The sequence below is a fragment of the Ornithorhynchus anatinus genome, chromosome 9 (genome assembly GCF_004115215.2).
Source record: "Ornithorhynchus anatinus isolate Pmale09 chromosome 9, mOrnAna1.pri.v4, whole genome shotgun sequence".
NCBI lineage: Eukaryota > Metazoa > Chordata > Mammalia > Monotremata > Ornithorhynchidae > Ornithorhynchus > Ornithorhynchus anatinus.
In genome coordinates this window covers 10,504,360-10,519,784 of record NC_041736.1, presented here as the reverse complement: position 1 = coordinate 10,519,784, position 15,425 = coordinate 10,504,360, and the positions used below count along the sequence as shown (strand labels likewise).

At 40.6% G+C, this 15,425-nt stretch overlaps 1 protein-coding gene across 5 annotated transcripts in view; it reads left to right on the top strand.

Annotated features, from left to right (window-relative positions):
• The window catches only part of ITGB6 (integrin subunit beta 6), an 86,287-nt gene extending 77,455 nt beyond the window's left edge, over positions 1 to 8,832 (top strand). For all 5 annotated transcript variants that reach the window (XM_029072381.1, XM_039913156.1, XM_016228160.2 and 2 more), the window contains one exon: positions 7,823 to 8,832. In XM_029072381.1, coding sequence (XP_028928214.1) covers positions 7,823 to 7,924 — 102 coding nt within the window. In that variant the 3' untranslated portion in view covers positions 7,925 to 8,832. The remainder of the gene's footprint in view (positions 1 to 7,822) is intronic.
• The last annotated feature ends 6,593 nt before the right edge of the window (positions 8,833 to 15,425 follow it).

Sequence of the window (15,425 nt, the reverse complement as noted above, 5' to 3'; positions counted from 1 at the left end):
GGTACCAGGCAAGCACATACCAGAATTTGAACTGATCATTCATTCATTCAATAGTATTTATTGAGTGCTTACTATGTGCACAGCACTGTACTAAGTGGTTGGAATGTACAAATCGGCAACAGATAGAGACAGTCCTTGCCCATTGACGGGCTTGCAGTCTAATCGGATTTCTTTAATATTTCTTTAATATGATCAGATTTCTTTAATATTTCCTACACAATAGATGATTACATTTCTTGAGATTCATAGAAATAATTTCATGGTTTTAATTTCAGGTCTCTAGCACTGATTAGATTTTTGTCCAACTATCTCAGAGCAATTAACTTCACTGTCGAGAAGAAAAACAATAATATTATTGGGAAAAATACCAGAACACATAATGCTACACTTCAGTTGGTCCATTAACTCAACTAACATTTTCCATATACGATCTTCTCTTGCCGCTCCTGTTTCCTGGGACTTTTGCTCTAGTGTAATGCTTCTAATACTTGTTACTGACACGAATAGAATTTCCTATATTTGGCAAGTATTTCTGGAGAAAGCATACTAGACTTTAATGGTAAAATGTACCACAGTGAAATTCTGGAAGCAGCATATTTGGAATTTTACTTGTCGGGAAATTGAAAGCACCTTCTTTTCTGGGAAGGAATTGTGAATTTGCACTGTGGGTAAAAGAAGCTCCAATATAACGATGCAAATTCAGCATTATCATTAGTTCAAAAACTTGAAGGGCAGCATTTACAAAATTTTCAAGTAATGTGAAGACTTTTTAGAGTCCACTATGAAGCCCCTCATTTACTAGTGTTCCTTCTCCCCTACTAACCATGCCTATCTTCTGTCTAAGGTAACACAGGCATCTGTCTACAATCAGTCATTGGTATTTATTGAGTGTGTATTTTGTGCAGAGCAACAAACATACCAACCTGGCATATGCATAATTCCAATATGAACACAGGTTCTCAAGAAAATTGATAAAAAACCAAAATCAAGGTTTTAGAGAATGTATTTATTTCCTTAATATCTCTGGCCTGTGTTGCTGATAATCTAATGTAATTTCTTATAGATAGATACAATTTGCTTGACTAGCAAGTAATCCATTAGGGTTTATTACCTACCCTTTTTTGCACATCGAATGACCACTCTCATTCAGCAAATGTGGGATATGTTTTACCGGTTCATAGTGATTGAGGACGACTCTGGAGGAACTTGTTCTATTATTTACAATATGGTACATTTTTTTTTCCTTTGGGAGAAAACCCTGGCAAACCCCATCATTAGGGAGCAGTGTTTATTTTCCACTGTTTATTTAACATTTCTTAACTATTAGCAAGTTGCCAAAGGAAACCCTGGGGAACTTTGATTTTCACTCATTCAGTTGCATTTATTGAGTGCTTTCTGTGTGCAGAGCAGTGTACTAAGCACTTGAGAGAGTACAATATAACAATAGACATACACATTCCCTGCCCATAACAAGCTTACAGCTAAACCCTGGCTTGGACAATGTGATGAAATTATAAGGGTTAAAATCCTCTAATCTGTTTGTTGTATGTCATGTAAAATATTTTGCACCCCAAACACTGTGCTTCAATTAATGAAAATAAAAGGCATTACTGAACTGGAATTTCAGAAACATTTATCTTGTAACCATAGTAATACTATTTACATACATACAACAAATACACTCTGTTTTGGAAAAATACCACCTTTGTCTAAAATGCAGAAAAATAATTTTCCTAGTCCTCGGTATTCAGAAACCCTTGAAGCACAGATTGAATATTGCTTAAATCTATTTATGAAATTTGTTTAGTCATAATTTAGCCCTAGTGATATCACCAGGCCATATCAAAATCTAATATTTACCTCTATTAAGAAGGATGCTTTATATCCTCATAAAAGGCACAAGACCCGTCAAAGGATTCATTTCTTTTAAACTACATTTAATATGCAAATCATTCTTATCGAAAATATGAATTGTTCTTACTGTAGAGAGTAGACCGTAAATGAAATTCATGTGTTCTTTTACATAGAAAAATAGGAACCATTATGAAAATAAAGGCCTAAATGAAATGTGAAATATTATTACACCACCCAATGGTGTTTCTAAATTCTCCAATTAGATCATGATAAACCACTAGGATGCAACACCGGTTTGATTTATATCAACAGAGTTTAAATTCAATGCAATTCAAATGACAGCAATGTGATGTCCTGCTGGTAGAATTTGCTCCACCAGAACTGGATGGAAATCTCCCCTGAAACTCTGGAAAAGATGATTGTTTAAGGACGTATGTGAGGGCGCCAAAATGCAGACCACCTTCCCTGATTTCCAAACCAGGCCAAGACATCACACCGAAAAGTTACAGCTTTCACGTCGACGTAATTTTTCTGAGGACTCCCAGGAGTCATTTTGTGTATGACTAGATTAAGAGAAAGGGGTTAAATTCATCTTTGACTAGAATTGTTTTCGAGGCTATTCCACCATTCACCTCGGTGCAAAAGGCTGTTCAGTGTAACATTTCTCCTGGTCATGGATTGATCTGTGCTGCACTAAACAGATTAGGTCTGCTTCTTGCAGTTTGGCAATCACTGAGAGATCAATGGGTCATGACAGAGAGTCTACCTATTTATTAGAACTTCGATTTCTAAAACTACGCCAGTTGTAACGGTATTTGGTGAGTCTCCAAGGGAGAAACAGAAACCCGGGAGCAGAAATTGAGGTGCTTGTGCACTGTTGAACATCAAATGACAGAGGAAGGGCTGATGAGTTTCCAAGAAAAGCAGGCCGGAGATCATCTACCCTGAGGGACCGGCAGGGTGCAGCAAAGGTCTGGCATGAGGAAAAGCTCTTTTTCTTACCCTTCCTCCAAAAAAATGGTTCTACTGATGACACTTAGCCCCAAGTGCTTCTTCCCTGATATTTCATCAAAAAGAGCAGCTGATCGGCAAGGTGGAGCACCCCTCAAGATGCCTAGATTCTCTCCCATGTCAGACCCCTCTAATAGCACCCTGACTTTGGGAGTTTGGGAACTCACACTTGCCTAGCCAGCAGCAGGGGCTACCATTCCCAGCAGCCTCTTGCACCAGTGGGGCTACTGAGCCTCCATGAGATTGTCTCCACCTCTTCTCACATGCCCAGTCCTGGAAGGATTCCCTTTATACTCTGACCCAGAAATCAGGTTGGATTAATCTGGACCCTGCCAGAGGAAAAATCAGTATTGAGCCACGTGCAGGGCTTCCCTGTCAAGGAACCTGGTTCAGGTTTGGTTAGATCTGGCACTGGAATGCTCCACAACTTCACCTCATCTGCTCTGCTCCCCAATGCAACAGGCATTTCCCTAAATGTTGTATTTTCTTCCCACTTCCCCAATCACTTTGTAAAACAGAAAGGAAGCGTAATTCGCTAAATGTCAAATCAGAAACTGTGACTCTCGTGATCTTCCTCAAATATACACCTACAACAAGCTAGACGATCTGCTTTGGAACTGGTTTCTTCTTCATAAACCAAGACCCCTTTGGGTAAATGGCAATGTATTGACACAGAAGCGTGAATCCAGTAACCAACTCAATTAAGCCCCCAAAGCCTCCTTTTAGTTGAAGCTCCTTTGCGATTTGGGTCCTGCCACATCTAAACCCACAGGTTAGAAATACACATGAATTGGAAAGTCAGTCCTGATCCAATTCTGTTATACTGTACTCTCCGGAGTGCTTAGTACTGTGCTCGGCACACAGTAAGCGCTCAATAAATACAGTTGATACGCCCCAGTACCAGTCTCCAGTATCCATCTGTGATCCCATATTAAACCAGGAGACACTCAATGCATGCTGTGCTGTAACTGCTGGAAGTTGTAGTTCTAGAGGTCAACCAAGAACACAGGACTGGTAATGGGAAGACTGGATTCTAATCCCAGCTCTGCCCCTTGTCTTTTTTGTGACCTGGATTTAATTGCTCTAGGTCTCAGTTTCTTCATTTGTAAAAGGAACTCCCCCTTAGGCTATGAGCTCCATATAGGACAAGAACTATGTCTGATTTGATTGTACTGCAGCATGGCTTAGTGGAAAGAGTATGGGCTTGGGAGTCAGAGGTCATGGGTTCTAATCCTGCCTATGCCACTTGTCAGCTGTGTGACTTTGGAAAGTCACTTAACTTCTCTGTGCCTCAGTTACCTCATTTGTACAATGGAGATTAAGACTGTGATTGTCCCACTTGGGACAACCTGATAAACCTGTATCTCCCCCAGTACTTAGAACAGTGCTTGGCACATAGCACTTAACACCATAATTATTATTATTACTACTGCATTGCATCTACCTCAGTGATTGGGATACAGTAAGTGCTTGGCAAACACAATTATCATTATTATTGTCTTTATATAATAATGATATTTGTTCAGCACTTAGTATGGGCCCACAGTAATAAGTGCTGGGTTAGAGACAAGATAATCAGGTTGAATATAATCTCTGTCCCTCATTGAGCTCGCAAGTAGGAGGGAGAACAGGTATTTCCATTTTACAGATGAGGAAGCTGAGATACCAACGAGTTAAGTGACTTGCCCAAGATCACACAGTAATAGTTATCATTAAAACCACCATAAGAGAATGATAGCACCTGCATGACTATGTATGTGGTAGAGCATAACTACTGAAAAAGACAGGAGGGAGGCTTCAGGAGCTAAGAGGCCGGGAGATACGTGACCTTGATCTGACGCTACCCTCCAGGGTGGCCACTAATGGCCCTTGCAAATACTAAACAAGAAGCCGCAAATGACATCATACCAGGCTCGCAGTATAATGTGATGATGCCATACGGACCCTTTGCCTACATCCTCCCTTTGGAGGTCTGTTGGGTATGAAGGGGGAGGCCACTCTCTCAACCTTCAAAGCCTTCCAAAAATCACACCTCCTCCAAGAGGCATTCCCTGAAAAAATCCCTCCTTTTCCCTCGTCACCCTCCCTTCTGTGTCACCTCTACACTTGGAGGTGCACCCTTTAAGTACTTCTTATTCACCCCCCTTCAGCCCCACAGCACTTATGTGACACTTTCCCAACGAGAAATTAATTTTAATTTTTTTTTATATTTGTTAAGCATCTACTACACGCCAAGCACAGTACTGAGCACTGGGGTAGATCTGAGCTAAGCAAGTTGGACACAGTCCCTGTCCCACATGGGGCTCACAGTCTTAATCCCCATTTTACAGATGAGGTAACAGGCACCGAGAAGTTAAGTGACTTCCCAAGGTCACACTGCAGACAAGTGCTGGAACCAGGATTAGAACCCAGCTCCTTCTGACTCCCAGTTCTGTGCTCTACCACTAGACCACAATGCCCCTCTACTTCTCCACTAGATTCTAAGCGCCTAGTGGGTAGGAATTGTGCCTACTAATCTATCATGTTATACTCTTCCAAGTGCTTTGCACAGTGCTCTGCACACTGATTGACTGAGTGATGGATCATTTTGCAGAAATATCCTGATTCTGCCCGGTCCTAGGGTGTTTCTTTGACCCCTTCCTCTGAAGCCTTTGTGCCCTCTTCCTCACCACATGAACAGTGGTACCGCATTGAGCAGCAGCTTGGCACAGAGGAAAGAGCAGAGGCGTGGGAGTCAGAGACTGTGAGTTCTAAACCCAGCTCTGCCACTTGTCTGCTGTGTGACCTTAGGCAAGTCACTTAACTTCTCTGTGCCTCAGTTAACTCAACTGGAAAATGGGGATTAAGACTGTGAGCCCCACGTGGGGCAACCTGATTACCTTGTATCTACCCCGGTGCTTAGAAGAGTGCTTGGCACATAGTAAGCACTTAATACCATTATTAAGCACTTAGTACAGTGCTCTGCACACAGTAAGCACTCAAAAAATACGACTGAATGAATGAATCTGGGCCATGGAACTTGTTACGTTGGAATTTGGAACCATGGCAAACAGGGACTGGGCATTGAAAATTTAAAAATAAGACATAAAGTTCCTTATCAGTAGTGACAGAGACAGATCAGCTGAAAACTGAAAAATGGCCACCCTACTTTCCCTACAGCCTCTAGATCCATAGGATCTGTGGTCTGGACCAGGCCTAATCCAGGCAAGACTGTACCATAAGTGAACACTGTAGTGATCATTATTGTAATTTTCCAAACCAAAACTCAGTTACACGTATATATAGATTACCAAAAATGAAATATAATAATCTAGAGATAAATCATCTGAATGACTTCTATTCCTGGGAAAAGATAAACATAAAAGGAGATGAAATGAGGCTGGCAAAACCTCCGTAACCTGACTCTGTGAGGCTAATTTCAATTTCCGGACTCTTCAATAATTTTTAAGTGATGTAATTTTAGTTGCTTTAATATAATTTGTTTGTCACCAATTGTTGAGGAAACATAAAGGTGGAAAAAAAGGGTTTCCATCAACCAATATCCTGGAATTAACATCCCTGCCTAAAGGAGCAACATCAGAGGTAATGGATTGGTGTAGCACATACCCTCAGTTAAAAGTCAAGTAAGAAGTTCTGAGTTACACAAAAACAGCAGTAGGAATGACCCTTACCTAAAGAACAGAACAGGGCAATTTGTAGTGGGGAAATGAAGATGGAAGGATAAGAGAAAGAATTATTTTAAAGTGTTAAAGTCTTCCCTTATCTGAAATACTTTTGCTACATCACAGGAAAAAATCATCTGCTTCCATCTAAAGCTAATGCATAATAATATTTTCCAACATGTAACTGCCAATACCAATAGATAGGCACCTGAAATTCCACTTAGCAAGTACCACACCAAAAAGAGATTTTATTAAAGGCTGCTCAAAAACCTGTACTCATTAGAAAACCATGCCATTTATCTTTGCAGTAATTGTAAAATTTTTAAGCAACAGTAAAGAACTGCAAAAATGTGTAATTTGAAGTATATTTCAAATTCTAATTAAGCTTTTATCCCAATAAGCATGTTTCAAATAATCATAATTATCTTTGAATTTTAAATTCTAATTAAAATAAGAACCTGAAAACTCAAAGTATTGGACTAAAGTATTACCAGATTCTAATTTCTGTATAGGACCTCTATTCTGAATATCTAATAAAATAGTTTTCACTTTAAAGCACTCAATCAACTTGCCCCCTCCTAACTCACCTCATTACTCTCCTATTACAACCCAGCCCACACACTTCACTCCTCTAATGCCGACCTTCTCACCGTACCTCAATTTTGTCTGTCTTGCCGCAGACCTCTTGTCCTCATTCTGCCTCTGGCCTGGAAAGCCCTCCCTCTTCATATCCAACAGATAAATACTCTCCCTTCCTTCTGTGTCACCTTGACTTGCTCCCTTTATTCATTCCCCCTCCCAGCCCCATAGCACTTATGTACATACTTTAATTTTATTTATTTATATTAATTTCTCTCTCCCCATCTAGACTGTAAGCTTGTTGTGGGCAGGGAACGTGTCTGTTTTATTGTTATACTGTACTCTCCCAAGCACTTAGTACAGTGCTCTGCACACAGTAAGAGCTCAATAAATATGATTGACTAACTGAAAAAGATTCTACAGAAATGTTAAGTAGTATACTATGTCTTACTATCATTAAATCAATGGTATTCTCCAGAATGGCATGAATTCTTGAACTTAAAAAGGCTCTGGATATTTTTGAAGGTTCCTTCACTTCAAATAAGAAAGGTGTGATATGGTTTGAGAGATTAAAAGTTGCAAATGAACTGTAAAAATGACCCTTTCTGATCTGCTGATTTTACATTTTTTTAAATGAAATAATTTGCACTTCCAGGAATGGTAGAACTGATGCACTCTTCATATGTTTCCTTTTTCCCCACCCTCTTCTTTTTTAGGGAACCAATCCCCTGTACAGAGGCTCAACAAGTACTTTTAAAAACGTAACTTACAAACACCAAGAGAAACAAAAGAGGGATATTGCGGCAAGTTCTCTTTAGCACTTCATGCACTGGAAAAGTCTGTTCACTGACAAAGTATTTAATGTCTATTTCCTTTATTATTATAAATTGAGGATTGCTCAAGATTATATAGGTCACATAAAGCTCAACCATACCTGTGTAAAGGTAAGAGAAGGAAGTTTCCAGATTTTTAATAGTTAAGAAGAGAAATATCCACAACACATTTTGCTTTACCGGATCAATTACAAAATGTCTATAATGTTTAGGCTTCTGGGAAAAACAAAATTCCCCTGAAAAATATATTTGAAGGTCTAATTTACATCTGGATAATACGATGAATTAGAATACTTTTGTTTTGCAAAATATTCTTAAGTTTTTTGTCTTAGTGGTGAAAGCAATTCTCCATACACATTCACAAATAACCCCCTCAACATCTAGATGATTGCAGTTTCCCAAAGGAAGGTCAAAAGCACTTACGATTTTACTTCAGGCAACAGAGATAGACTCTTCCGGAACCATTGCCAACAACGATCCTGAAATTAAAGTGAAAATGTGTGTTTGAGGATACATTAAGTTGCATGGACCCTCTCTGATACTGCCCTGAGCACTGAGAGGGGGAAGAAGGTCGAGATACCCTTACCTGGAGCAGAAAGGGGATTGAATGAAAAGGGAATAGTTTGTACTGAAACCTCATCTCTCAAAAAAGATATCAGTAAGCAGACATTTTCTAACCATTTCACAGATTAAGAAACAGAGGTAAGGATGGGGCAATAATTTACCACAAAACAAAATTGCAACAATATAGCATTACAGTTTATCTTATTTTTGTACTCTGTTCAGATTCTCTCTGCCTATGTGTTTTAAACCTCTTCTCCTTTAGTAATAATAGTAATATTAATGATGGTATTTGTTAAGTGCTTACTATGTGCCAAGCTCTGTAAGTGCTCTGTAAGTGCTGGGGTGGATACAAGCAAATTGGGTTGGACACAGTTCCTATCCCACATGGGGCTCACAGTCTTAATCCCCATTTTACAGATGAGGGAACTGAGGCATAAAGAAGTTAAGTGACTTGCCCAAGGCCACACAGCAGAGCAACAGACAAGTGGTGGAACTGGGATTAGAACCCATGACCTTCTGACTCCCAGGCTTCTGTGCTCTATCTACTACGCCATGCTGCTTCCTTTCTCCTACAGATTTTCCCAGTCAATGACCCACTTTCTTCACCTTCCCCTTCTCTTCCTTTCTCTTTCTTTCCTTCAAAAAACAGTAAAGGTGCTTCTTATAGCACTTGCAAACTATATATTCTACTATTTCCCCTACCCATAATGTCTGTCTCCACTTATAACCTATAAGTGCCTTGTGGGCAGGGATCACATCTACCAACTCTGTTATACTGCTTTCTCCCACATGCTTAATACACAGTACTCTGCATATGGTAAGCACTCAATAAATACCATCAACTGATTGACTGCATAGGGCAATCACCCATCCCAGGGATAAAGAGGCATTTGAGCTATTCAGGGTAGGTCCAGAATGACTAGAACTCAGCCAGGTTGATAAACCTCTTGCAAGGCAAATCTTTCCTTTATTCAAAGGCTTTATAATTATCTGCATTCCCATCAATATCTTAAATGAATTTTATCTATAACAATAAACCTCCATATCCGCAACCTACTTAAAATGATTTATTTTGCTTTTAATTGCATATGCAATTCATGGTCTATCTACGGATATTCAGGAATTATAATCAATTTCAAAGATCCCTACAGATGTTTCCAAAGTACTGGCAGAGAGATTTCTTTAGTGAAGTGGCACTTAGGGTACATACATAAATGTATTAGCATATTTAGAAATGGAATTAAAACCAAATCTACTGCAACCCAGATGAGGTATAGAAAGCTGCATTTGTGCAATGTTTATGATATTTAATTAAATTGTTATATGAAATCATTTCATAGGTAGTTTATCTATAATCCAGTAAAAATTTAACAGGTTTAATGTTTTCTATTCGTTGAAATATCGTCCAAAAACCATTTAGAGATTGCTTTTCTCAAAAGATCTAGGTAACTTCGGTAATTTAATGAGCTCTGTTCTCTGCAATGCCATGATCTCCATCATCTTTGAAAGTTAGGCACCTAGGGAAGCTCATCAAGCCTTTGACACCACTAGGATACCAATCAGTGGTTTGAAGGGCAACACTCTCCTTGAGTGTCTACTCTACTTCCCTACTGGCCTGAATATGCAAATACCAGTTTTTCTATGAGAGCAGTGTAAGATTAACCTCAGTGGAAATTCCCAGTGGTCCAGAGCAGATAGTGGCTCTAACAGGATCCGAGGCAAAGATCTGGTCAGGGTTAGGTGGGGAGAGTGAGCTAAAAGGCCAGATGACAGGAAATACCACACTTTAACCCCTGTTCCTCACACCCCACCTACAAAGTTTTGGCCCGACCCCTAAAGACACTTGTTTCAGGACACTGGTACCCTTAATCCAGGCCTGCATCAGGTAGTGAGTTAGGTTCAGAACCTGGTTCAAATTGTGGATTAAACACTTGAAACACACTTCTGATCACAAAGCAAAAACAACTCATCCCATGAGGGCCTAAGGTCTAGCTTTTCAGGATTTATTTTTTGTGTGTCTTAGTGAGGGAAGAGTCTTCCTGCTCTTTCAATCTGTATTGTTTGGTTCCAAGGCTGGACCTTGATGAAAGTCAAAACATATTTAATTGGAGTATTTCTGTTCACTGAAGAGTCAAGCTGCATCAACATAAAATGTTGTTTTGGTTAGCCCTTGTTGTATTTTTCTGTTTGTCATAAATAAATATAGTAATTTAAGCAAAATGATTTTGCTTTTACCTGTATTTATTCTTGGATTGTATTGTTTTGATTTTATTATATTTATTGAGCACTTACTGTGTGCAAAGCATTGTACTAAGCACTTGGGAGAGTACAATATTACAGTAAACAGACACATTCCCTGCCCACAATGAGCTTATAGTTGAGGCTATCTTCCCTGATCTGATGTGTCTCCTTATGGGAAAGGGAAGACAGAAGCAATGTGGAGAAGAAGGAAGGTAGGCTTTTCTCTGTCACATCAATAAATTACAGCAATGCTTTTCCAAACCGCTGGTGGAAAATGGATTCCCACCAGCTTGAAACCTCTACTTTTTCCCAGGCAGACCTATAACCCAAGAAAATGTTTGCTTCCCCATTGCTCTGGGTCATTCCAGACCACAACATATCCCTGGGACTTCCTCAGTGCAGACTGGCAGCCCAGAGGTTTCCCTGGAAGGGGATCAAAGTATCAAAACATTTACCCCCATAACGCATTCCTAATGTTGAGTTCTACAGCCCAACTCAAACTGCTACTTCTTCAAGGGTTTAAACACTCTCAGGGTTCAAACCAGTTCCTCTTAATGTCACCCTAGGAAAGTAATGATAGAAACCCTCAATACCACAGAGTTTTACTTACATACCTCTAATTTATTTTCAAATCTGTCTCCCCCTCTAGACTGCAAGTTTCTTGTGGGCAGGGAATGTGTCTGCCAACTCTGTTGTACTGTACTCTCCCAAGTACAATGCTCTGCATGCAGTAAGCACTCAATAAATACCACTCACTGAATGAATGTAAGCAGACCAGCCATGGAGATAATATCCATGATGCCTCCCTTTTTTGGTTGCTTGTGAATTAACACCAGAGAAATGGATGGGACAATACCAGGACATTCCCTCCCTCCATCCCAAAACACCCCAACTACCATACACTCGCCTTGTAGCCAGCCCGTCAGGTGCCAGGTAGAAGAGAAAATCACCACCCTTCAAGCCTGCTGGGATATGCCAGGTTTTACCTCAGACAGTGGTATAACAATAATAATGATATTTGCTAAGTGCTTACTATGTGCCAAGCACTGTTCTAAGCGCCAGAGTAAAGGTAATCAGGTTGTCCCATGTGGGGCTCACAGTCTCAATTCCCATTTTACAGATGAGGTAACTGAGGTAGAGAGAAGTGAAGTGACCTGTCCAAGGTCACACAGCAGACAAGTAGAGAAGCAGCGTGGCTCAGTGGAAAGAGCCTGGGCTTTGGAGTCAGAGCTCATGAGTTCGAATCCCAGCTCTGCCACCTGTCAGCTGTGTGACTGTGGGCAAGTCACTTAACTTCTCTGTGCCTCAGTTACCTCATCTGTAAAATGGGGATTAAGACTGTGAGCCCCACGTGGGACAACCTGATTCCCCTGTGTCTACCCCAGCGCTTAGAACAGTGCTCTGCACATAATAAGCGCTTAACAAATACCAACATTATTATTATTATTATTACAAGTAAGCACAGTCAATAAGTGCTTACCTTAGTGCTCCTACTTGATCTAGTTGAAAGATCAGTGGATTAGAGTCCAGTAAACTAGATTCAAATTGTTGTTCCTCTACTGATTTACTTAGCACTGCAGCAAGTCACTTTTCTCTTCCATATCTGAGTCTGACTGTGAAATTGAGGATACAGAAAGTGGGAGAGATTTCTCATTACTAAGGTTCCAGTCAATAAGATAATGGGGATGGGGAAGAGCTCTAAACAGCTGGTGAGGGCAGTTCCTCTTCTCTTTCAAACTCCCCTGGAAGTGGTATGAGGCTGTAGAAACCATCCCCGATGAGTATATTTATACATGCACTCACATACTAATGAGAAGTCTTACCTTTTTAAAAATAGATTTTCTGAGATGTCATGAATTTATATTGGACTTATATCATCCTTTTATCAAAAACTACAAAGGACCCAGTCTGTTAATTAATCCGAAGGGAGGAGAAACATCAGGGTGGCAGGTATTGAATGGAACTATGTCGAATGAAAATTCCCACTTTCATTCCTCTGTAACTTATTCTAGAAGTGACTCAACATGACACAACTGAAGTGTGGGCAGCCTCTGTGTTTTTTTGAGGCCTTTCCCTGAGCCTTCCAATGGGTCTAGGCTGGAGTTGACTCAGTCTAGTTGGCAGACTCCTGGAATGAAGCGTCTTCAAATCTCAGCCAAGTGGGTAGGTGGCAAGCGAAGTGTCCCATGCTTTGGGCTGCAGCACATTAGGTCAAGGGTCAGTTTCTGTGGGCTCTGAGTTTGCCTACTAAGGACAGGCTAGTTTGTGTGGGCTGGGATAGGGCACCTGCTTCAATGAGAGGCATAAACTGGGCCCAATCCATCAAGACCGCCTCTCCAATTCAAGCAGGACTACCAACACCTTTGTCCTCAGGAAACGCTTAGTCCTGGACTATGGTTGTTGGGCTGCCAGGGGTAAGAGGTGGGTTGTTCGTGAGTCCAAGGTACCCCGGCGCTGTTCTGGGACTTGGAAATAATACAGCAGGACTGGAGTTGACTGAAATTTCCCTATGACCTTTCCTTTGCTTTTTTTGTTTCAATGGGAATTATTGCTCATATAGTGTTTGTTTTTTAGGTCTTCAACGCATTTACATTTATTTTCCCCTGAATACCTTCCAATTTCATCTTCCTAATCCACTGTTTTGTGTCAAGTGATGTGAAGAACCATCCTCCTTATTCTTCAATAATTTACTCTGTGGGGCGTCTCCAGCACATTCTTTATTTAGTCATTTTAGCTGTGCCTAGTGCCTAAATGGGCCTTTGTTTTCTATTGGAGGTGGCGTCTTTAAACGACGTGCTTTATCCTAGATAAATATTTCATTTAAAAATTACCAAAACGACCTCAGTCTCCATCCTGAGTAGTAGTACTTACTAGTCTGGTCTTAGAATTACTTAGCTATAATGTAGTGAAAATTAAATGGAGGGGAAACACATGTGGGCCCAGCAGTCAAAGTGTTTCCTGAGCAGGCTGGCATTATTTGATAGTTGATGTTTGCCACCAGAAAAAGAGATATCAGGCACTTGATTGGGAAATCAGAAGACTCATTTGACTCTCCTTTGGCTGAAATTTAAAATAATTTGGCCCTCCCCCATCCTGCTTCTTTTTTATGGTATATGATAAGTGCTTACTATGTTCCAAGTACTGTACAAAGCATAATATAATTAGGTTGGACCCAGTCCCTGTCCAACAAAGGGCTCACAGTCAATCTTCATTTTACCGATTAGGTAACTGAGGCACAGAGCAGTTAGGTGACTTGCCCTGCTTGGTTTAGACACTTTGCTAATGACTCTATAAATCACTTTTTCTCTGGTAGTCAGCAGAAGGACATACAAAATGAGGATCAGCATGGCCAAGTGGAAAGACTATGGGCTTAGGAGTCAGAGGTCTTGAGTTCTAATCCTAGATCTACTAGTTGTCTGCAGTGTGGACCTTGGACAAGTCACAATTTCTCTGGGCTTTAATTCCCTCATCTGTAAAATAGGGATTCAATACTTGGTCTCCCTCCTCCTTAAACTATGAGCCCCACATGGGGCAGGGTTGGTGTCCAACCTGATTATTTTGAATCTACCCCAGTGCTTTGTACTCTGCTTGACACACAGTAAGCACTAAACAAATACCATAATTATTATCATCGCTATTAGGGAAAATAAAACCAAAGGGAGTTCCGCAAGCCTAGAGACATGACACCATCACAGGCCCTGGGACTTTCCAGATGCCAGGAGGGCACCCCTCCTCCTCAATAGCATGGAGGGCCAGCAGTCCTGCCTCCTGCAGGGGGCCTAGAGCCACCAATAGCCTGTAATAACTGACAAAATGTTGGGAAGGCTGAGCCATTCCGAACCAAGGAACGTGGCCTGGGGTGGTAACACACCTCAAGACCCTCCCTCTGTGGTACTTACAACTGTTTTTCTAGGTATCTGTTCTCCCTGCCTTACCCTGTGAACCCCTTGAGGGACAGAGACTGTGTCAAAACTGTTTATTTGCATCTACTGTAGCATTTAGCACAAAGCTCAGCACACGGACAGTGAATAATCGATGCCATAATCACCAATCAATACTTTTGCTGGACACAATAAAGTTGCAGAAAGTGCACAGAAGAATAACCAGAATTATCAGGGAGATGGAGCACATTCTATATAAGAATGGATTGAAAAGATTAGGATTCTACAGTTTAGAAAGACAAAAATATGAAGGATAGGCACAGAGAGAACGAAAATCAATCAGTAATATTTACTGAGCCCTACTATTGAAGAATAAGCATGGCCTAGTGGAAAGAGCACGGGCCTGGAAGTCAAAAGGACCTGGGTTCTAATCTTGACTCTGCCACTTGTCTGCTGTGTGACCTTGGACAAGTCACTTCACTTTTCTGTGCCTCAGTAACCTCATCTGTATAATGGGGAAAGACTGTGAGCCCCATGTGGGACATGTACCATGTCCAAGCTGATTAGCTGGCATCTATCTCAGCACTTAATACAATGCCTGGCACATAGTACTTAACAAATACCATTAAAAACAAAAAAGGAGTACCGTGAAGTTAGAATACACTAACCTGCCCTTAAGGAATTTGGAATCTGGTAGGGGAGCCAGGCACAAAATCATTTACAGAAAGAAGGAGAGAAAGGAAAAATGTATATGTGGATGAATGAAGGCATAAACAGAAGGATTACAGAACTCTCTTTCT